This window comes from Emericellopsis atlantica, assembly GCF_019669845.1.
Source record: "Emericellopsis atlantica unplaced genomic scaffold F5Z01scaffold_21, whole genome shotgun sequence".
Taxonomy (NCBI): Eukaryota; Fungi; Ascomycota; class Sordariomycetes; order Hypocreales; family Bionectriaceae; genus Emericellopsis; species Emericellopsis atlantica.
In genome coordinates, this window is record NW_025764723.1 from 21,193 (window position 1) to 41,119 (window position 19,927).

The 19,927-nt window shown below is 54.0% G+C and overlaps 8 protein-coding genes across 8 annotated transcripts; 2 read left to right on the forward strand and 6 right to left on the reverse strand.

Moving 5' to 3' along the window:
- Positions 1-468: 468 nt before the first annotated feature.
- Positions 469-3,087, forward strand: F5Z01DRAFT_682551 (uncharacterized protein; the record flags this gene model as incomplete). The annotated part of the gene is made up of 6 exons (XM_046265772.1): positions 469-574; positions 654-1,377; positions 1,448-1,605; positions 1,657-2,020; positions 2,082-2,432; positions 2,487-3,087. 6 exons carry the CDS (start codon positions 469-471, stop codon positions 3,085-3,087), a joined length of 2,304 nt encoding a protein of 767 aa, XP_046116294.1.
- A 604-nt stretch (positions 3,088-3,691) lies between these two features.
- On the reverse strand, positions 3,692-4,830 carry F5Z01DRAFT_710287 (RTA1 like protein-domain-containing protein). The gene is made up of 2 exons (XM_046266474.1): positions 4,527-4,830; positions 3,692-4,444 (listed from the first exon to the last, which is right to left on the reverse strand). Exons 1-2 carry the CDS (start codon positions 4,693-4,695, stop codon positions 3,759-3,761), a joined length of 855 nt encoding a protein of 284 aa, XP_046116295.1. The 5' UTR covers positions 4,696-4,830; the 3' UTR covers positions 3,692-3,758.
- A 2,435-nt stretch (positions 4,831-7,265) lies between these two features.
- F5Z01DRAFT_675858 (hsp20-like protein) lies at positions 7,266-7,880 on the reverse strand (the record flags this gene model as incomplete). Its single annotated transcript, XM_046265190.1, has 1 exon — positions 7,266-7,880. The coding sequence occupies one exon, from the start codon at positions 7,878-7,880 to the stop codon at positions 7,266-7,268; it is 615 nt and encodes a 204-aa protein (XP_046116296.1).
- Positions 7,881-9,275: 1,395 nt separating this feature from the next.
- F5Z01DRAFT_224770 (uncharacterized protein) lies at positions 9,276-12,227 on the forward strand. Its single transcript, XM_046258258.1, has 2 exons — positions 9,276-9,467; positions 9,517-12,227. Exon 2 carries the CDS (start codon positions 9,629-9,631, stop codon positions 12,053-12,055), a length of 2,427 nt encoding a protein of 808 aa, XP_046116297.1. The 5' UTR covers positions 9,276-9,467; positions 9,517-9,628; the 3' UTR covers positions 12,056-12,227.
- F5Z01DRAFT_224736 (uncharacterized protein) lies at positions 12,227-13,650 on the reverse strand. Its single transcript, XM_046258257.1, has 3 exons — positions 13,174-13,650; positions 12,887-13,116; positions 12,227-12,833 (listed from the first exon to the last, which is right to left on the reverse strand). The coding sequence occupies exons 1-3, from the start codon at positions 13,436-13,438 to the stop codon at positions 12,399-12,401; spliced, it is 930 nt and encodes a 309-aa protein (XP_046116298.1). The 5' UTR covers positions 13,439-13,650; the 3' UTR covers positions 12,227-12,398.
- Position 13,651: 1 nt separating this feature from the next.
- F5Z01DRAFT_224773 (uncharacterized protein) lies at positions 13,652-14,762 on the reverse strand. Its single transcript, XM_046258259.1, has one exon. It carries the CDS (start codon positions 14,586-14,588, stop codon positions 13,884-13,886), a length of 705 nt encoding a protein of 234 aa, XP_046116299.1. The 5' UTR covers positions 14,589-14,762; the 3' UTR covers positions 13,652-13,883.
- A 287-nt stretch (positions 14,763-15,049) lies between these two features.
- Positions 15,050-16,288, reverse strand: F5Z01DRAFT_660533 (uncharacterized protein). The gene is made up of 3 exons (XM_046263836.1): positions 15,869-16,288; positions 15,594-15,803; positions 15,050-15,522 (listed from the first exon to the last, which is right to left on the reverse strand). The coding sequence occupies exons 1-3, from the start codon at positions 16,021-16,023 to the stop codon at positions 15,366-15,368; spliced, it is 522 nt and encodes a 173-aa protein (XP_046116300.1). The 5' UTR covers positions 16,024-16,288; the 3' UTR covers positions 15,050-15,365.
- Positions 16,289-16,723: 435 nt separating this feature from the next.
- F5Z01DRAFT_638254 (alpha-glucosides permease MPH2/3) lies at positions 16,724-18,512 on the reverse strand (the record flags this gene model as incomplete). The annotated part of the gene is made up of 4 exons (XM_046262352.1): positions 16,724-16,912; positions 16,967-17,358; positions 17,429-18,245; positions 18,297-18,512. The coding sequence occupies 4 exons, from the start codon at positions 18,510-18,512 to the stop codon at positions 16,724-16,726; spliced, it is 1,614 nt and encodes a 537-aa protein (XP_046116301.1).
- Between the last annotated feature and the right edge of the window lie 1,415 nt (positions 18,513-19,927).

Below are 19,927 nucleotides of genomic sequence, written 5' to 3' on the forward strand. Positions count from 1 at the left end.
TTGGCCAGCCTGAGTTCTGGCACTGTGCACAAATCACACAGCAGCAACTAGTCGAGTGCCGGTGAGCTCGCAACATCCGAGCCAGCGCGAGTTAATGCGAGGCGTGGGGCGGACGTGTTTAGCATTTCAGGAGACAGAAATTAGAACGGAGGCTGAGTCGAGTAGCGTGAGTGGTGGCAGTGTCTGCGAGTCGCGAGTCCACGACTCTGCATCTCGGATTCTCGGATTCGGATTGCGCCCCCCTCGGGCTTCAGTGATCAATCAGTCAGTCAATCGGGATGGACTGTTGCGCAAGTATTAGCCTCGGAAATGATGGAATGTTGAAAACTGATATTTCACCCACTATGTCACAGTTCCATGTCCCTGCCTCCCTCGTCATTGACTCAGACACTTCATGTCTTTCTGGCGCAATAACTACACTGTCAAATTCCCTCACTTCAAAGTGCAGAAGCGAGCGACGGAAACAAAATGGGGGATGAACAAGATCTCGATCGACCAACGACGACAGAGGCGCCACCGTCATATGACATGGCATTGGAAGGGAACTTGTTGAGTGAAGAGCCAAAGGTGAGAGGTAGGGATCAAAGTCACCCCCTTTACCTGGTTGTGTTCATGAATACCCTAGAAGGAAGCTGACAGTCTATTATCAACAGAGGACGGCCGCATCAACATAAAACTAGACTCGGACATTGTAAGGAGACTGTCGCTCCTCTCGATCAATGGGCCACCGTCGGTACCCCCAAAAGATAGACAGTCCTCGGCACCTCCCCCATACTCATGCAGGCAACATGCGGAAGACGTCGAGCACCTCTTTCCCATCAAGTTAAACATTGCCATTCAGGTTGTCGGAAGCCGTGGCGATGTCCAACCCTTTGTCGCCTTAGGCGTTGAGCTACAGAAACACGGCCACAGAGTGCGACTAGCGACGCACGATACCTTTGACCGGTTTGTCCGTGACGCAGGACTGGAATTCTTCCCCATCGGAGGGGATCCGACAGAGCTTATGGCGTATATGGTACGGAATCCGGGGCTCATACCAAGCATGCAAAGCCTCCGGGCTGGCGATATCAAGAAGAAACGGGCCATGATGTCTGAGATCCTTCGCGGCTGCTGGAGGTCCTGCATAAGCCCAGACCCCGTCTCGAATGTACCGTTTGTGGCGGATGCAATTATCGCCAACCCGCCGAGCTTCGCTCACATCCACTGCGCTCAGGCGCTGGGCATCCCGGTACACATGATGTTCACAATGCCCTGGACGAGCACGGAGGCTTTCTCGCACCCTTTGGTCAACATGGAGCTTGGTCAGAGCTCCGTCACCAAGCATATGTCGGCAAACTATCTCTCATACGCGGTTGTGGAGGTTTTGACGTGGCAGGGGTATGTGACTGACGCTATCTGCTCGAACATGAGCGGCTTCACCACATGAGGTGACTAATGTTTCGACTAGGCTTGGTGACATCATCAACGAGTGGAGAGAGAGCATCGATTTGGAGCATATTGCCTTTTCAGAAGGGCCGCGTCTCGCAGAAACGCTCAACGTTCCCTTCACCTACTGCTGGTCGCCCGCTCTAGTGCCGAAGCCCAGAGACTGGGGGAACCACATAGGTATAACTGCTTGCACTTACTTGTATAGCAAGCAGCTGACTTTTGGATTAGATGTATGCGGATTCTTCTTCCGTGAGCCGCCCTCGTACACGCCGCCTCCTGAGCTCGAGAAGTTCCTCGCTGCAGGTCCGCCTCCGATCTACATTGGCTTTGGCAGCATCGTCGTCGACAATCCATCATCTCTTTCTGAGATAATTCTCGAAGCTGTCTCTATCACCGGAACCAGGGCACTCATCTCGCGGGGATGGAGCAAGCTAGATGGCGCCGAGAGTACCGACGTCATGTTCCTGGACGACTGCCCACATGAGTGGCTTTTCCAGCACGTCAGGGCTGTTGTACACCATGGAGGTGCAGGCACGACAGCATGCGGCCTTCTCCATGGCCGGCCGACCACCATTGTGCCTTTCTTTGGGGAGTTAGTCCACTCCCTCGAAACCCCCCTTCGAACCACGATTTTTAGCTAATCATGTCCGCAGCCAGCCTTTCTGGGGCGACATGGTGGCCGCTGCCGGCGCTGGCCCGTCGCCCATTGCTCAGAAGTCCTTGGACGTGAGTCAGCTCGTCGAGGCGATACAGTATTGCCTGACCAAACAAGCCGCCTCGGCCGCGGAGAGAATTGCGGTGCAGATGAGGTCCGAGCCGGGCGTCCAGCAGGCGGTAAAGTCCTTCCACTCAAGTCTTCCTCGGGACTTGCTCGAGTGTGACATTATCAAGGGCCAGCCTGCAGCATGGACATACTCGTGCAAGAGGACTCACCTCAAGCTATCAAAGGCCGCGGCCGAAGTTCTTCTAAGTCACCTCAAGGTTGAAAAAAGAGGGCTCGAAATGTAATTCCTCGCCCCCCATGGTTTGTGAGTACACGGAGTACTGATCTTCTTCAGGCACGAAAGCCGTCGAACCGTCATTCAGACACGTCGGTGGGATCCTTTTACGGGAACGATCGGTGCCGCCATTGGTGTCAGCGCAGACCTGGCCAGGGCTGCTGCAGACACGGTCGTCAAGCCTGTCAAGGTCTATCACCAGAGGAGAAAGGATGCGGAGACCAATACCTCGCCTGATCTAACAGCCACGGACATGGCGAGATTGCGCGCCCAAGACCCAACCAGCATCAACGGCGGAGCAAAGTCCAGACACTGTCTGAACACAGCCAGAACTCTGGCTGCGGTTTCAGGGAGCGGTGCCGCCGATTTTCTGAAGCGATTATCGAGTGGCGCAATCATCGTGCCGTTTGCCTTCACCGAGGGCTTGAGACACCTGCCGCACTTATATGGTGAGAATGTCAGAGACTACGGCGAAATTCGCGACTGGAAGTCCGGAGCAGCCGCTGGAGGGAAGTGTGTTGTCCTCGGCCTCTACGACGGAGTGGCTGGTCTCGTCCTCCTACCATACTCTGGAGCCCAGCGCCAAGGGGCAATCGGGGTTGTTAAAGGTGTCGGTAAGGGAATTGCAGGCCTGGGCAGCAATGTCTTCACAGGTACGTAACCAGCGGTCGGTCACTGCGGACCCCGAATGATGGATGCCTGCGAAATAGAGGCTCTGATACTGACGTCCTGTGACAGCGGTGATGGGGATAGCGACGTATCCTTTGCAGGGGATCTACAAAAGCATCCTCTACACGGCCAATTCTAATACTCGACGTTCCGTCGAGGCAGCTCTCCTAATAGAAGGAAAGTATCTAGCGGACAGGAGACGTGAGGTGGGACTCAGCGACAGAGATGTCATGGAGCATTTCGATGCCATCACAAAGGGCCGACCAGGTGTTTGATGATGCGTGCAATGTTCGTGTGTGAACAACGGAGCGGATTCGAGTTACCTACGGTTAGTCTTGCACTTGGAAGAGATATACTATTACATCGTATTGATTTCACAATCAATTGCCTGCATGCCTGGCCCTAAAGAATACAAGCGTATATGTCTCTTGACTATATCAAGCTGTGTTCCTAACTAGTCGCTCTTCGGCCAGACCCAGCCGTCACTCGTCAAGAAGGATCGTGGGCTCAAACATCCATCCAAGTAAATTTAGATCTTGAACCCCATTTTCCACTAGAAGCTTCGATTGTGAACTTTCTTTCTATCCATTAGACTAACACAGATCTATGCCAGTGATTCAGTGCAAGTGAAACCCCGGCGCGCGTCACTATCAGAGCCCCAAACTACTTGTGCTGGGCAATGACCCCCCTTTGTCGTACTTGTCCACTGATCTCGATGTTCTCCTGATCCAATTTGAATGGATTCAAGTCACTGGGGAATCTCCAAGCAAAGAGGACCACCACTCCAAACATCAGAACCGCGTCAAAGACGTACAGAGTCCACTCGTGTGACAAAGGATACCCGTCGCGGCCCATGATGTACTCGACCACACGGAAAATTGACCTGACCATGATCAGGACGCTGACAATGTAGAGCATGGTCATTAGCTTCTCCCACTTCGTACCATGCTCTAGCGAGGCTCTCGGCCGGTGTCGGTGCACGCGGACATGGAAGATGGCGGCCGTGACAGCGAAAAACCCGAAAATGATGATTTGAATAAATAGACCCGCCAGGATAATATTCTCACCCGTTTGTGCGGAGTCCGCCTTGACTTGGATGCCGGCGCCGCTAGCCTGGACCATGAAGGAGATAACGTCGCCACACACGAAGATCTTAGTGAGCCACTTGACGGGGATAATCGAGAGGGACTCTGCTCCAATGCTTCGAATGATTCGACCAAGTGACATGTACACGGACGCGGCAAACAGGGCGGGTGCGACGAGGATGAATGTGCTCTGGATGACATAGGGTATGAGCTCGTCGGTCTTGTTCTTTGACACGGCTCTCGCAGCGTATCCGCCGATTTCCACTACGGTTTTATTCAAGTCAGCGAGTGGACGCTTTGAATGGGCCACCTATGGGAAATCCGTAATCAATTGGTGCTAACTCACGTATGGCACCGATGATGAATACTGTGCAGAACCAGGCGCGGCTTCTGATCATCCGCCACACCACCACTGCCGTTCCTAAGGCGAACAGTGCAGTGAACAGGGCAGCCGCTGCTGTGTTCGGGATGTACTGCCAGAGGTAGTAGCCGTTATATGATTTGAGCTCGGCCATGCTGTTTGCCTGTCGGGATTTGGAGGTGACAAGACGAAGACTGTGGAAGCTCGGATTGCTAAGCGTGAGGGCACCACCGCGTCGAAGGCTGGGTAGAAGGGGGAATGCGAGTTGAAAGATTGAAGTAGAATTATCATGTAGGAGAAGACAGAACATGCATATTACATGTAATCTGCGAGTGGACATCTATGTGTTAATAATTGTGTGCTATCTTTTGCGGCATGACCGCGTGCGTGTGGGTATCTCGGATCTGCTCGCATCGCCTCGTCGCGCCTCGTATTAATACGCCCGCCCTCGCCATGTATATCTCGGGAGCATACATTAGCGTCAGACAGGCTAGGGGCAAGTCCGCATCTGGCAACAAACACGAAATTCCGAGACTTCGCATTCCTCCTTCGCTTTGCTTAGCCCCTGGAAAAAGCGCACTGAACCCGCCAAGCTTCTCGCCCTGCTCGGACTACTACGCCTTCACGCCGAGGAGCCGAATGTGGTGTCTATGCTTCGTAGACCCGTGCGCACTGCGCCAGCTTTCCACAGGTTCACAGCCCGTGCCGATTTCCGTCCGGATTCAATTCGGGTAATCGTGACAAAGCCCTTCGCTGTGCCAGATGGCATTCATAATAATCTGTCAGGCTCTCATTCTAGGTCGCCTCTCTTTCGTCGAAGCCGAAGGGAATTGTCGCGTCTCTTCTTCTCTTCCGGGCACGGAGTGGTACTGAGCGATGTTCATCCACTTTGGGGCCTGCCCGGTCTTTGTGATGGTCTAATCTTTCTAATGACTGGGTATATTCAAGATTATCGATTGCCTAGTGAGTGTGCGCCGCCTTGTGGGTCCTGATTTGGCCGTATTCATGCGGATCTCACGCGCAGGACTGCCCGTCACGACTGTTCTGCAAGGCATTCACTGTCCGCGCGATGTAACCCACGAATTCACCCATTCATGTTCTTCAGCACTTTATACTTTTCCTCCAGCAGCTTCCTTGATGCGCTAGCGCAAAGCAACCGCCGGGAAAAAAAGGCTCCTAGATACCACGTCCCGGTTCGGTCCATCTGAAAGCCGTCGAGCATTGTCGTGATGTCGAAGAGTAGTACGATGGGAATTTATAGAGCGACCTTTCGCCGTTCTTGCACTCGGGGTTGCACAGACCAGACATGGCCGCGTGTGCTCATGGGGACTACAGAAGTTAAACGAAACAATAGTCATGAGCACGGGAGAAGTCAGACGGTACGTAAAGGGAGGAACTTTGATAAAGAAACGAAGATTGAATACACCGATGTAGATGCGCATTATGCAAGTTGCCATTCGCAATTGAACATACATATATCGGTGTGTACTCCTCCCTTACACGATGTAAGTACATGTAAGTCATTCGGGCATTACGCGGTGCCAGGCTTGCCGTCCCTGACTCAGCTAGGGAGGAAACGGGATATGCGAGGCGATCCCGGTGGACGAGGCAGTAATAGAGTAGCAGTGCTTCCTATAGCGCCTTGAATCGTGTCCTTGACGTCGATTCGACGGCTCCATGTCGGGTACGCCCGGCCGCCCGGCCGCGCGGGGCCCGGGGCGGCGGTGTCCCGGGCCCTCGAGGCCGGCGACACGGAGCCGGGGGTGTTCCACTATTGCGGGTATCTTTCCGAACCCTCGGATTGCCAGGTTCTGTTCGCAGGTTCGCAACTTCGCCTCATACACATCTGACATCTGTCTGTCTCTGCTCGTCGCACTCGACTTCCACAGTCGGGTGCCCGCAGATATTGTTCCCCTTGCGACCCGAAAGCCTGTGCGCAGCTTCTCGTATCCGGATTAAAAGTCAAAACTCTCTAAATTATTCAATTAGTTCTTGATTGTGAAGATCCGAGATTGACGAGCAATCCTTCTATCGATTAGATTGCTGAGCTTCGAGCATGTCTGCCTGACGCACCCATACAAAGACACGCAATGGGTGCCAAAATTGAAAGAGACACAAGGTAAAGGTATGTCCGTTGCACGCGCACCTAGAAAGTCCTCGACTCCCGGGGCCTCTGGACATTGTAATTGATCGCTCTATTAAGTCTGTTAAGAATATCACACGGTAATAAAAAATAATTAAACTTCGTTTATAACGTACTATAAGATAGATTGCTTTGAATTTTAGGCGCCGTTAGTAGGCTTCGAGATTTAGGCCTACTAAATCTTCCGGAATAGAATCTATATTTTAATTATGTAGCTGTATTACTGTGTTAGATCCGTGGTAAATACTGTGTTATTCCTGCGTGTTTTTATTCAGACGCCTTTTAGTTAGTTTTGCTTTCAGTAACACAGCGTTAGATATCCCTGTGAGTTTCTATTAAAGTAATTTCGTCAGTAACTCAACTGTTTCTAACAGTTTACCTTGTATGATAATCCTCACACTCATTACTATGACTGCACCTTAGTGTCGGTATAATACATGTTCTTTGAAGAAACTATAGGGTAGCCGTGAGCGATAACAAAGACACGTTCAGGGCCCAGGGGGCGCAACAAATTAAGAATAAGAAGTAATAGATAAGCACACAAGAAGAGTCCCCTACAGAAACAATGTGACTCAGCCCTATCAACTTACTTGTACTGTGTGGATAACAGCATCGCTAGCCTTTGGAACGTGCACCGACAGGACACCACTCTTGAGCTCCGCAGTCACCCCATCCGGGCTGACACGATGGGCAAAGTTGAATGCGCGGGAAAACTCCCCGATGCTCCTCTCGGCAACCCAATACTTGGGGCCCATTTCCTTCGCCGGCGCCACCTGCTTGCCGGTCTCGGCGCTCTCACCACTTGCACCCTTCCCGCTCTCTGGTGTGGGCTGTTCCTGGGATGACCTTCCCACTGGCTTTCCCGTTGTCTTCTGCTCTGCCTTCTCCGGCGGCTTTTCTACTGCCGTAAAGCCTTCCGTCGGGGTTCCCGTGGTATAGGAGCGCTCAATGTGACCACTGAGCAGAAGGGTCTTGGGATCGGTGAACTCGAGATGGAGGTCTTCTTTTTCCAGTCCTGGGAGCTCCCCGTACAAGTCATACGAGTCTTGTCGCTCACAAACGTCGAAGCGAGGTTGAATTCGCAGCGGATCCCCTGTCTGGAGAGATCGCCTGCCGATTGAGTCGCGTGTGTAGTTGTCCATCTCATCGAAGAGACGGATCAGAGATCCCATGTGCGCGTGTGGGACAAAGGACATGATGTCGGTAATAGTAAGGATGTGGCACTGTATCTTCAAGTCTGCGCTCACGAGGTAGGATGGGCCAAGGTTCTTTTTCATATACAGCACAAGGCCCCAACCCGACATATAAGTATAGCGAAAGTGGATGTCGGCAACGGCATCGCCTCGGCATGGCCTAGAATGATCGATTTCTCGGTGACGATTCTGTTTGGCACCGCCAGCGGTGAGTGAGACATATTTGACGTAATTAGAGGACGGCACGATCTTTGATCTAACAGAAAGCCGAAGACCCCGGGCTGGTGGGCTTGGAATACGGATCACACGACCTTCGCCGCCTGAGCCGACAGACGAGGTTGCGCCGGATCTCTGTTAGTTACTCAGTGAAAGCATAATTGTCTGTCTGAGAACCTCATGAACAATAGAAACCCCCGAAGTCAACACGTTCTACCGGCTGCTAGATCATCATCTTGTGCGGCAAACTTGGTATCACAGACGTGTTCAGCCCTGGACAATGGGTATTAGTTGGTACGCAACATACAGTACGCCTGGGTCTAACAAATATTATGTCTGTATCTGAAATAGATATGATATAATAAAGAGCAATAGACCTGGTGTCTTCATAACTTATCGCGTAAGAAAATAACGGCCGAGTCCACAATAGACGGCTGGGCAGGCCCGGAGCATGAAGATAACCTACTGAGGTGTGCCCCGGTGATCCTCGCCTGTGGCGCCCCCATCATCGACGATGTGGACAGTGCCTTCAGCACCACACCCTCAGAGAGCATAATTTTACGTATCGACTTTCGATGCTTATTGAAGTCGCATGTTGCACGGAAACCAAGAAGACAGCAGCGGAAGCCCCCGAGATCCTCGTCCGGGTGCCCCGGGCTGCTCTGCGGAGGAAGCCGGTCTGTATCGCGAAACAACCCATTTGAAAAGCAAAGCATGCTGCGAAGAGGCACTTCCCGTAGAAGCAATTCACATTATGTGATTGATGCTGGCTCTCTCGGAAACTCGCTTGTGCTTTTGTAGAGGAAATTAATTGCGTTGTCCGCGGACGGGGCGTTTTAGATGACAGCGCAGGACTCTCTCGGGGGCCTTCAGTTCAATGTCAATTGAGGGCGGTGTCCCTCCGGAAGTCTATAGAAGGCCATCACTCATACCGATGGCCCAAGTCTCTCCGACCATCATATACATCAAGATGGCTGCATCGTAGAGCTAGCGACCTGGGGCCACCACATTGCAATGTCCAATGCCCGCTCTCCCGCGAGTGTGGGCTGATACTGGAGATCGACTACTCCTCGAGAACTCGACACATGCTGTGTTATGGTACCAGATGGCATCATTTACACGCCATGGAATGCTTTGCAACGAATTTGAGGGGTTGAACCGTGCATGCCAGTACACCACCTTGCCAATGGGCCTAAGACGAGGAAAACTGGCCACTCCAGCAATAGACTTTGCAGGCTCCCGGGAGCCAAAGCCTGGAATCCCGACCACGCGTGCAACCAACCGCCTGGTCCTATTCCAGGCCGCGATAATACCGTGGTGCCTTTTTACATCGACGCGGACATCGCCGGGTTTCGTATAGAGACATGTCTATGAGTACAAGTCAGCAAGTCCAGATAAGGAGACGCTCTGACGTCGTTTGTAGCACGCGCTTTGCCTGTCCTCGATAATTCAAGTTGTACTAGTCACGACAGGCGACGGCTTCTGGTGAACGTATCCATATTGACGCCTCAAGGTTCCTGGACCAAGACACGACAATGGATTCATCAAATAATGATCGAACACTCATCCGCAAGTTTGAGACTCTGGCCCGCGGCGATGTGGCCCTCGTCGGAGGAAAGAATGCCTCCTTGGGCGAGATGATTGGCGCCCTCAAGAACAAGGGCATACCAGTTCCGCCCGGTTTTGCGACAACCTCACAGCTGTACTGGGACTACGTCGACTATAACGATATTCGGGCCCGGTTGTCCGACATCATCGGTGAATGGCAGAGCAACAAGGCAACTCTGGCCGAGACGGGCGCTGCTATTAGGCGCCTCTTTCTTCGGGGAAGCTGGCCTCCAGGGGCAGCCACCAGCATCAAAGAGGAGTACCTCGAGCTGGCGCGAGCTGAGGGGAACATGGACCTCGCTGTCGCAGTGCGATCCAGTGCAACAGCAGAGGATCTTCCGGATGCCAGCTTCGCAGGCCAGCAAGAGTCATACCTCAACGTCTTCGGGGCGGATGCGGTCTTGGATGCCTGCCGGCAGTGCTACGCATCGCTCTTCACGGATCGAGCCATCAGTTACCGACAGTCCAAAGGCTTCGATCATATGAGCGTTGCATTGTCAATTGGGGTGCAGCGCATGGTCCGCTCGAACACTGGCGGCTCTGGCGTCATGTTCTCCATCGACACCGAGACTGGCTTTGACAATGTCGTCCTCATCAATGCTGCCTGGGGTCTGGGGGAAAGCGTCGTGCAGGGGACCGTCGATCCTGACGAATATCAGGTCTTCAAGCCTCTGCTGAACAATCCCAGCCTCAACCCTACGCTGGAGAAGAAATGCGGCGGAAAGGCGTCAAAGGTGGTCTACGGCATCAAAGATACCCCGACACGCACAGTCCCTACCTCAAAGGCGGAACGGGCCATGTTTGTTCTGGAAGATGCCGAGATCTTGCAGCTAAGCAGATGGGCTTGCATCATAGAGAAGCACTATGGCTGTCCTATGGACATTGAATGGGCCAAGGATGGCGTCACAGGCGATCTGTATATCGTCCAGGCGCGCCCGGAGACGGTGCGCTCCCGCGACGACACGGCTGTGCTCAAGACATATAATGTCCAAACAAAGGGCCGTGTCCTCGTCACTGGCAGCTCAGTGGGAGACGCCGCTGTGTCTGGTAATTTGTGTCTAATCGAGTCAGTCGAAGACATGGACAGCTTCGTCAAAGGGTCCATCCTCGTCACCAGGGTCACAGACCCGGATTGGGTTCCCCTCATGAAGAGCGCCGCGGCTATCATCACCGACCACGGTGGGCGGACTTCTCATGCGGCCATTGTCAGTCGTGAGCTGGGGCTGCCAGCTATCGTTGGCACTGGGAGCGCAACCCACGTGTTGCATACGGACCAGGTTGTCACGGTGTCTTGTGCTGAGGGCGACGTTGGCTTTGTGTACGATGGCGCGTCCAAGATCGCCACTGAGACCGTGGACCTCGCCAAGCTACCTAAAATCAAGACTCAGATCATGCTGAATCTCGCCAACCCAGCAGCCGCATACAAGTGGTGGCGGCTGCCCGTCGATGGCATCGGCCTCGTCAGGATGGAGTTTGTCGTTAGTAACGCGATTCGAGTCCATCCTATGGCCTTGGTGCACTTTGAAAAGTTGAAAAGCGAGGTCGAAAAGGAGGAGATTTCTCGCTTGACGAGCGGGTACGAGAACAAATGTGACTACTTTGTCGACAAGCTCTCACGAGGCCTCGGTGCGCTGTGCGCTGCTTTCTACCCTAAGCCCGCGATTATCCGTCTCAGTGACTTCAAGACCAATGAGTACGCCGGCCTCATCGGTGGTTCTGAGTTCGAAACTCTGGAAGACAACCCTATGATTGGGTTTCGAGGCGCATCGCGCTACTACTCGCCGCGCTATAAAGAAGGATTCGCCCTCGAATGTCGCGCGATCCAGCGACTCCGCGAGCAAATGGGCTTTACAAACGCCATCGTCATGGTCCCCTTCTGTCGAACCGAGAAGGAAGCCATTCAGGTACTCGACGCCATGGCCGAGAATGGCCTCAAACGAGGTGAATTTGGCCTCCAGGTGTATGTCATGTGCGAGATCCCTTCCAACGTCATCCTCGCCGGCACCTTTGCCAAATACTTTGATGGGTTCTCTATTGGCTCCAATGACCTGACTCAGCTTGTTCTCGGCGTGGACCGTGACAACAGCGGCCTGGCCGATCTTTTTGATGAGCAGGACGAGGCTGTCAAGTGGATGCTCCTCCGCGTCATATCTGTGGCACGACAGAAGGGCGTCAAGATTGGCATATGCGGGCAAGGGCCGAGTGATCATCCCAAATTCGCTGAGTTCCTCGTTGAGGCTGGGATTAATTCGATCTCTATCAGCCCCGACAGCTTCGTCGACGTCATGAAGAATGTCATCGAAGGGGAGGCGCAGGTGGCTCGGAGACCCAATGGGCATGGCAAGGGGGATTGAACAGTTGTACCAGGCTTGCTTTTGGTTTTTGCGAGGGCAAAGCAAGAATGCCCATTTCTGGGAGGAAGTATTGTGGTGGTTAGTGTTGATCAGGCGATTAATGACAGGCGCATGAGGCTGCGAGGTTTGAATTGGCCTGTTGGACACCTTCATCCCAATGGCTAGGGGGGGACGACATAATACTTCAGTTACTCACGGCCATTCAATCAATGCTATACTTTCAAACGGTTTCATTACTTCCATTCTCGTTAACAAAACGACGTGTGCCAGCTATGTTCATAGCTAGTCACATCCTCCTGTGCCCGCATCACCCTTTTTCGACATCATGAGCATTCCGTCGAAATCACAAGTCGTTAATACGGCTCAGCGTATCAGCCAAACCCTCCGCCGATTCCACCATTTGTCCCATCTCGCTCTCACTTAGTGCCGTTGGCAGACTAGCTGCGACTCCCTGCCGTCCAATTGCAGCGAGCCTACTGAAGCAACATCCGAAGTCTGCCTCATAGTAGCTAATTGGACGAACCTTGCGCTCATCATTGAGCACCGAAGTGCAGACACTTGCTATGACAGAACCCACACCAAACGGCATCGAGCCCTTGGCCAGGAGAATCTTGTGCGACCGCTCCGCACTCTCGGTGGCGATCTTGTCTTTGTCAATGGTGCCGGCTGGGAGGGCCTTGTCAAGGGGAACACCCCCGACCGTGGCTGAGGACCAGGCGGTTACTTGCTGCGGTCCTTGTACGCCCAGTACATACATATCGATCGAATTCGCCGACACCTGTGAAATATTCAGTACTGAAATAACAGACCATCTTCTTTGCTGTGCCTCACATGAGCCTTGTCCGCCACCATTCCACGGAGTCGTGCTGACTCGAGGTAGGTCCCTGCCCCCAGCACCTGGTTGTGCGGAAGCTTGGATAGCTTCAGCGCGACAGAGGTGAGTAGGTCAACAGGCTGCGAGATGACCAGAAGAACAGTATCTGGTCTGAGAGGCGACATCTCGTCGATTATCGATCGCATGATAGAGATGTTGTGGTGTGTATGCTCGAGTCTGGTCTCGCCTGTGAATTCGCCGTGTTATACAGCTGACTCCCTAAATTTGGCCAGGTTTTTCTTACCCATTGGATGCTTCGATGCTGCCGCGATGACTATAATATCACTCTGGCTTCCCTCGCGGTGCGAGACCAGTCGCACTCGGGTTTTGCTGCCGCTGCTATACGCCGCATCAGACAGATCTCGCGCCTGTCCGTATCCCTGTTCGACGTCGTTGTCCACCAGAAGCAGCTCATCGCAAGCGGATCTCAGGATGAGGGCGTAGGCCACTGCGCCGCCCACCTGGCCAACTCCTACAATCGTGATGCTCGAAACTTTCTTTGTGGCCATGATGCGTCAGTCCGGCTTCTTTGCTAAGAGACCAAGGATCACATTCACCAGCACAAAAGTGACTGTCCACTCTGCTTCTTATGCATCGAAGACTTGATGTAGTCTTGCCACGTACTCTATGATTTGATAGTTGTGGCTGAACCTTGCCTGCGCATTGTCAGTGTAGCGCCCATTCCATTGCATCCGGGATCACAGCTCGAGGGGGGAGTTGTAACAAGTTTTCACAGTCAGGTCTTGGTCTGACACCGAGACTTCCGGTCAAGGACGTCAGACTGAGCCTGAATTCACCATCGTACGATACTCAGGGAAGTTTTACTCCATTATTACAATTGCCACCTAGTAGAAACATGTGATCTTGCCATTGAACTCCAACAAGCATCTCCATCGTCTCCGGCGTGTCGATCCCGCCCGCGTCCACAGCAAGTACGGAAACAGTCAATCAAGTTCACTGCTTTTGCTTCTGTTCCTTCTTTCCATGCTTGATATTCGCTTCAGGGGGCGTTCCCACAGACACAAAGTAGTTCTCTCCTGTTGGTTTAATGGCGTGGACGAGAACATTTTCCCCAAAAGGCCAATCGGCCTCTGTCTTCAGGTTCAAGCTCTCCCGGGTGTCAAACTGCGCAAAGTCGGCCTCGGTCTGATCCTCGTCCAGTAGGCACCGCTTTGCAGCCTCAATGGCGTCGTTCCTGCGGGTATAGGCGCCTTCAATCTCCGTGTTGGCTTTCCGGTCCGTGTTGTAGTCCACCATGGTCTGCAGGATGTAGTGCAGGTGGTCTGCTCCATCTGGCAAGATGAGCGACCCTTCAGATGTTGCCTTGAGATCGCCAGTGTTTGGCTTGGTGTCGATGCCGACAATGAACTCGTGTCCCGCGGGAGCTTTGGCGTAGACCAAGACTCCATCGCCGTGCTCCCATTGCTCAGTATTTTTGGGACGTTCTTCATAGAGGTCGAAGTCGTCCCTCGAGTAGCCCAAGGTCGAAATGGCCCCCAGGGCGAATTGTTTCGCTGCGTTCAGGGTGCCATAAGTCGCGAGAACGTAGACATCAGGAATAGCCTTGGGACTTCCCGGCTCTCCACTATTGACCCTCAGGTAAGTGTGGTAAAGGAGCTCGGGGACCTGGCTTTGATCTTCCTTCGTTGCGCCTGGCATGTTTCTGTTGGTGTTTTGATGTGGCAAGAGGTGGTTGTGGTCACGCGATAGCAGTGAAACTGGCTACGAGCAGGTTGATCAGGGCAGCTAGGACTGAATATACCCCTGTAAAGCCAGCGTCCGCTGCATCCGACTCGACTTTATAATGCTGTACTTTGTTAATGCACGTGTTGCCCAGGGTGGTATGATCTGGGCTCTGAATCCACACATGCAGCCACCGCCTGGCCAACGAAATAACCGAGCCCATACAACACGAGTGTCTGATCTGCTACGGGACTTTCGGAGACTTGAAATCCAGTGGTCGCGATGCAGAGGGGCTGGCTGACCGCCTGCTGAGGTCCGCGTTGGCGTTTCGCTAGTCGAAGGTTGTGAGCATGATGGCGGCAGATTGACGTTGCAACTTGCACCCGCCCGGCAAAGTCAATGCTGGTCAGATACCAGTTAAAGGTTGCTACGTACGTCTCCCACACTTTAAACGATTTCATCTCGATAAATGTATGCAGACCTAACAGTGACTCTCATTACCCCAGGCCGTAGACATTCCAGAACCAGAAGCGGCACCGTTGAGTCTGGGCTTTCGAAACAATGGGTTCTTAGAATGAATCGATGAGCCTGCTGCTGGGAATCTAGACCTCACACGATTGCTTTCGATTCCATCGATGTCATTGCGTTGAAACTGCATCCAAGAGGCTCTTCAATTTTGTATTCCCCTTGTTCCTGGTCGGTCTAGTGTGGTAGTGACATTATATGCGTCTTTGCTTGCCGCTCACAGACCATTTACAGCACGTCCCTATGTAGGAAGCCAGCCATACAAAGGGGACAATTGTGATGTTCCCGTAAAAACCACGTCATGATGCATCGAGTGTGAAAAATGTGGCCACAGGGGAGGCGACGGACCATGTCATTCGGCTTCAACGGGTCTAGGCAGAAGACGCTTCAATCAAAGTCAGAAACTCTCTCCACAATCTAAGGCCGGAATGCCTCTGGAGAACTGAGGGCACATACCATTCCTGCAAGCTCTGCCAGGATGAGTACCGGTCAAAGTGGTCCATGTCGTGGCTTATGAGCTCGTCATACTGCACTTCTGGCGAGGTGTCTTCCAGCTCGCGTATCCTTTCGCCATCTGGATCAGTGTCCGAGCTGCTTGATGACAGGCCGCTTGGGTCATCTGGGTCCGTGAGAAGAGCTACTGCGCCGCCTTTGGAGGCAAGGGCTCTGAGACAATCATGTGTCAGCTAAGGGACGACTTGACCTCGGTCTGTGGTCAGGAAGATACATACAGGGCAGACAAGATCGGGAGGACAAGCGCGACAACGCACAATGCGAGGGCCATTGGGGCAACCCATCTCGGGCTCAGCGGTATCGGCTCGTCTAGTCCTGGAGGTATTGTTGTGTATGGCGAGGCCACCTGAACGAAATCCTGATACGGATCCATGTCGTGATCGCCAAGGACCAAATGATGGCTTACAGTCGAGCGCAGCTTCGTATCCGAGCTGCAGGTAAGCAGATGGCGAGCAGCAGCATGCGAAGTGAGGGAGCTTCAATACTTGGACTCTACGTGCCGACTTTGTTTTGTATTCGCTTCTGCGAATCGTGATGGGTGCGATCAATGACCGCAATAGTCATGGACGACCGCGACAGCCCATATACTTGTGGTTGCTGCAAGCCCATGCGGGATCTCCCGGTCAATGGTCCAGAACTCTGGACCCTCAAAGCTTATGACACACCACATGGTGTGAAATCAGCAGATGGGCATTTGGATGGAGAAATAAGCTTTACAGATTACATCACACGGTTTTGCGATGCAAGAGCCGCGGAGGTCGCCGAGTGCTGTTTGGACCAAGCACACTGGGTGGTTGCGGATTGTGTCTACAGGTGGCTGGATATGTACAACTTCGCAGAAGTCCAGCAGAATTCACTTGATTCCCAAGAAGCTTTCAAACTTTGCGGATTGATCGAAATGTGCAATGTTATTTACTATCCACGAGTAGCGGCTCAAGTGAGCAACTGGACACTTTCGACAGCCCCCTTGTAACGGTGCGCGAAACACGAGACGACACTCGCACCGTCACAGTCCAAGAACCACGCGCGATGTCTGGTGAACACGTGAGCCATGCCGATGCATGTGCGCACGCCTACTCGTCGTCGTTGACATCGATGACAGTCTTCTTCCACTTGCGCGCGGGGATCTTGCGCTTGAACATGATGTCGATCTCGCGGTACGAGCGGCCCTTCATCTCGGGGAGGTAGAAGAAAGCGACGACCAGGCAGAAGAAACCGGTGCCACCCCAGACGTAGCCACACTTGCCGCCGAGGTTTGCGCCCTATTGTCGCGTCAGCAATTTGTCTCCAGGGATGATGGAGAAAAGAAGTCATACCGTGGGGTTGAGCATGTAACTCGAGAGGAAGATGCAAGGAATGTTGACGAGATAGTAGCAGCCACGGCCGATACCAGTCGTCAAGGGCCTGAGACGGATGGCCGATGTCTCTCCGATGATGACCCAGGAGGCAGGGGCGGGTCCGAGGGTGAAGAGGACGGAGACGATGAGACCGAGGGAAGCCTGGGCCAGAGACGCCGAGGTCGACACACCAAAGGAGGCTGCGATGCCCAGGGCGATAAGCAGTACGGTGTTGATGGCGGAGCCCCAGACGTAGATGGTGCGTCGGCCGAGGTAGGTGGTGAGGATCCAGGACAGCATCACAAAGATGGTCTGCAGGCCTGAGGTGATGAGACCGAGGGCGAAGGCGGTGTTGACACTCATGCCAGCCTCTGTCATCACTTGTCAGCTCTGCTCATGTGCATGATGGGATGGAATGGACGAGTGAATGGAAGAACTCACGTTCAAAGAAGTAGACGGCCTGGTTGGCAATCAGGTTGCCCGTCAGGTTCTGGGCGGCGTACACACCGCAGACAATGAGGGTACGGTAGAGATCAGTGCCACGGAACAGCTCCAGGTGGTTGGGCTCCTTCTCGGTCTTCTCCAGTTCAATGGTACGACGCATCATGGCAACGGACTCGTCAATGTTCTGCACCACGGACTTGCGTCCGAGACGTCGGACAGCCTTCTTGGCATCCTCGAGGCGACCCTTTCGGACGAGCCACCAGGGAGACTCGGGGGCTAGGAAGAGGAGGATGGCGAGTGGGGTGGGGAACATCCACTGGAGGGCAATGGGGACCCTGTAGGCAGCATCGTCGAGCCGGGTGTTGTAGTGGTAGGTGACGCCGTTGACGATGATGGCGCCAATGGCCCAGAACATCTGCAGCATCTGCGTGGCCGGGGCACGCAGCTTGAGGGGCACAATCTCACTGCAGTAGGCGGGCGAGTTGGCGATGAAGATGCCCCAAGGAATACCCTCGAGGAGCTGCGAGGCCAGCATGACGGGGAGCGACTTGGCAAAGTAGAAGACGAAGATGAAGGCGTTGAGGAGCATGAGGCCCAAGATGGTGGCCCAGCGGTATCCGATGCGGCTGGTGATGGGGCCTGCGATGCAGACGCCGATGATGGCGCCGATGGGACCGGCCACCTGGAGGGCAGACTGCCAGCTGGGCGCAATGACCAGCTTCTGCTTCTCCTCACTCCAGATACCGTAGTCGTTGGCGAAGGCGGGCAGGGCAATGAAGCTGCCCATGAGGAAGACACAGTAGGACTCCATGATCTGGCCGTGTTAGCCGCACGCATGGGTGAGTGTGAGAAGGGGGAAGCTTACAATGGTGCAGGACATGATGAACGCCCACATGCTGGCCATGGGGTAGGCGCGGACGGCCTGGAGCACGCCCATGTTGTGCTCGACATTCTCCGCATCGATGGCATCGGCCTTGAAGTTGGAGATGCGCGCCTTCTCGTCGAGGTCGGGGTTGGCAGAGTGGTGCGCCTCCACCTCTGCGAGGTCGCTGGGCGACTTTCCGTCGTCGTGTGAAGTCATGATGGGCGATGGTAACTGGACCCTGCGGCGCGCACAAGCTGTGTGGATGAGGGATGGACCGACAGACACAGAGAAGCAGGTAGGAGGTAGGAGAGACCAAGGCGAGAGTGTCAGGCGCAGACGCGGACTATTATAAGCGAGGCCAGGACGCTGGTCCTTGCGGGAGTAGCATCAGCACGGGAGCCATGTGTTGATGGAAATCCACCAACCGAACACATTCCGATCCCATTCCGGATGGCAAGTCCGTGACACGAGCAGGCAATCGCTCGCGAAAGGCAGAAGGTGGGGAGAAGGGCACAACTTCTAGTGCCGTTTGGGGAACAGGATCTGGGGTTTGCATCGTCTGTTAGACGCGCCTATCACAGACACCAGCTTGGCAGGACCCTGGCCAATCACCGTCGACGCGAGCTGCGGACCTTAGCCTGAACACGTCTAGCGGCCTTTTCCCCAGGCACTGAAGCCGCCCCTATCGCTCCTCAAGCCCGCTGACTGGCTGGCTGGCAATGAGCAGCGGGCATCTTACCCCCCAGTCGTCCCCCGCAGGTCTACCCCGGAGCGGGCCCCAGGGCGCTCGTCCCTCTAATTACTGGAGTTTCCATCCCCCCAGCCGGAGCCAGAGCACCAATCGTGCCACATCGGACGGCGCCTTCACGGCGCGACTACGCCGCATGCATGGCTGCATCCTTGCCGGGTGAGCTTTGCCCCGATTTGCGGCACTTGCCTGCCTCGTCTGGACTCTGGATTGCGGCGAACTCGCCCCAGTATGCACCGAACAAACACGAGGCTCGGATCACGGCACCAATTACACCTCCCTCAGCCGTGCTTGGTCCTCGAGATTCATGCCTTTTGACTGCTGGTCCCTCCAGTTCTTCTTTCCTCTGCTAACGGCCACCATTGGGCTGCCAGCGCCAGCTCTCTCACCACGATTGTGCATATTGAATCTCGACGTGCCACGCGATCCAAGCCGCCCACTTGAGTCTCGAACGGACTTGCTGACTCGGGCAGTCATGCGCTTGTTTCGGAACAATTCCCTGCTTGGCCTCGTTCATGTTGGAGACGCCGCGCCAGTCCCCAACCGGCATCCCAGCCGTGAGGGGAAGCCCAAGGCCAATTCATCGCCCAGGGACCTACGTAATAAAGGAGTGCCGACTCACGGTGCATTGCTAGCATCTCTTGGCCGAATATTCGTTGCGAGTACCGTAACGCTTTCACAATCACACGTGAACGACAGGTACCACAGTATCGCACAGCTTCGCTGCAGCGACAGAGATACGTAGGCACACTAGCAGCGTGGGCAATCTTGCCCAGGATCTTGGAACCCATAGGGTCCTGAGTCCGAAATGGCTCTTGCCGTTTCATACTTTATGGCCGTTGGTTCACTTTTTGCATGTCCCGCTCCCCAATAGCGGTCAACT

Coding starts and splice junctions, on each gene's coding strand:
- F5Z01DRAFT_710287 (XM_046266474.1), bottom strand. CDS start 4,695: ATGGCCGAGCTCAAATCATATAACGGCTACTACCTCTGGCAGTACATC. Junction 4,445..4,526: donor ATTCATCATCGGTGCCATAC/GTGAGTTAGCAC, acceptor ATAAAACCGTAG/TGGAAATCGGCGGATACGCT.
- F5Z01DRAFT_224770 (XM_046258258.1), top strand. CDS start 9,629: ATGGATTCATCAAATAATGATCGAACACTCATCCGCAAGTTTGAGACT.
- F5Z01DRAFT_224736 (XM_046258257.1), bottom strand. CDS start 13,438: ATGGCCACAAAGAAAGTTTCGAGCATCACGATTGTAGGAGTTGGCCAG. Junction 13,117..13,173: donor AGCATCGAAGCATCCAATGG/GTAAGAAAAACC, acceptor GCGAATTCACAG/GCGAGACCAGACTCGAGCAT. Junction 12,834..12,886: donor TGGTGGCGGACAAGGCTCAT/GTGAGGCACAGC, acceptor AATATTTCACAG/GTGTCGGCGAATTCGATCGA.
- F5Z01DRAFT_224773 (XM_046258259.1), bottom strand. CDS start 14,588: ATGCCAGGCGCAACGAAGGAAGATCAAAGCCAGGTCCCCGAGCTCCTT.
- F5Z01DRAFT_660533 (XM_046263836.1), bottom strand. CDS start 16,023: ATGGATCCGTATCAGGATTTCGTTCAGGTGGCCTCGCCATACACAACA. Junction 15,804..15,868: donor CTCCCGATCTTGTCTGCCCT/GTATGTATCTTC, acceptor TGATTGTCTCAG/AGCCCTTGCCTCCAAAGGCG. Junction 15,523..15,593: donor TGGCAGAGCTTGCAGGAATG/GTATGTGCCCTC, acceptor CTTTGATTGAAG/CGTCTTCTGCCTAGACCCGT.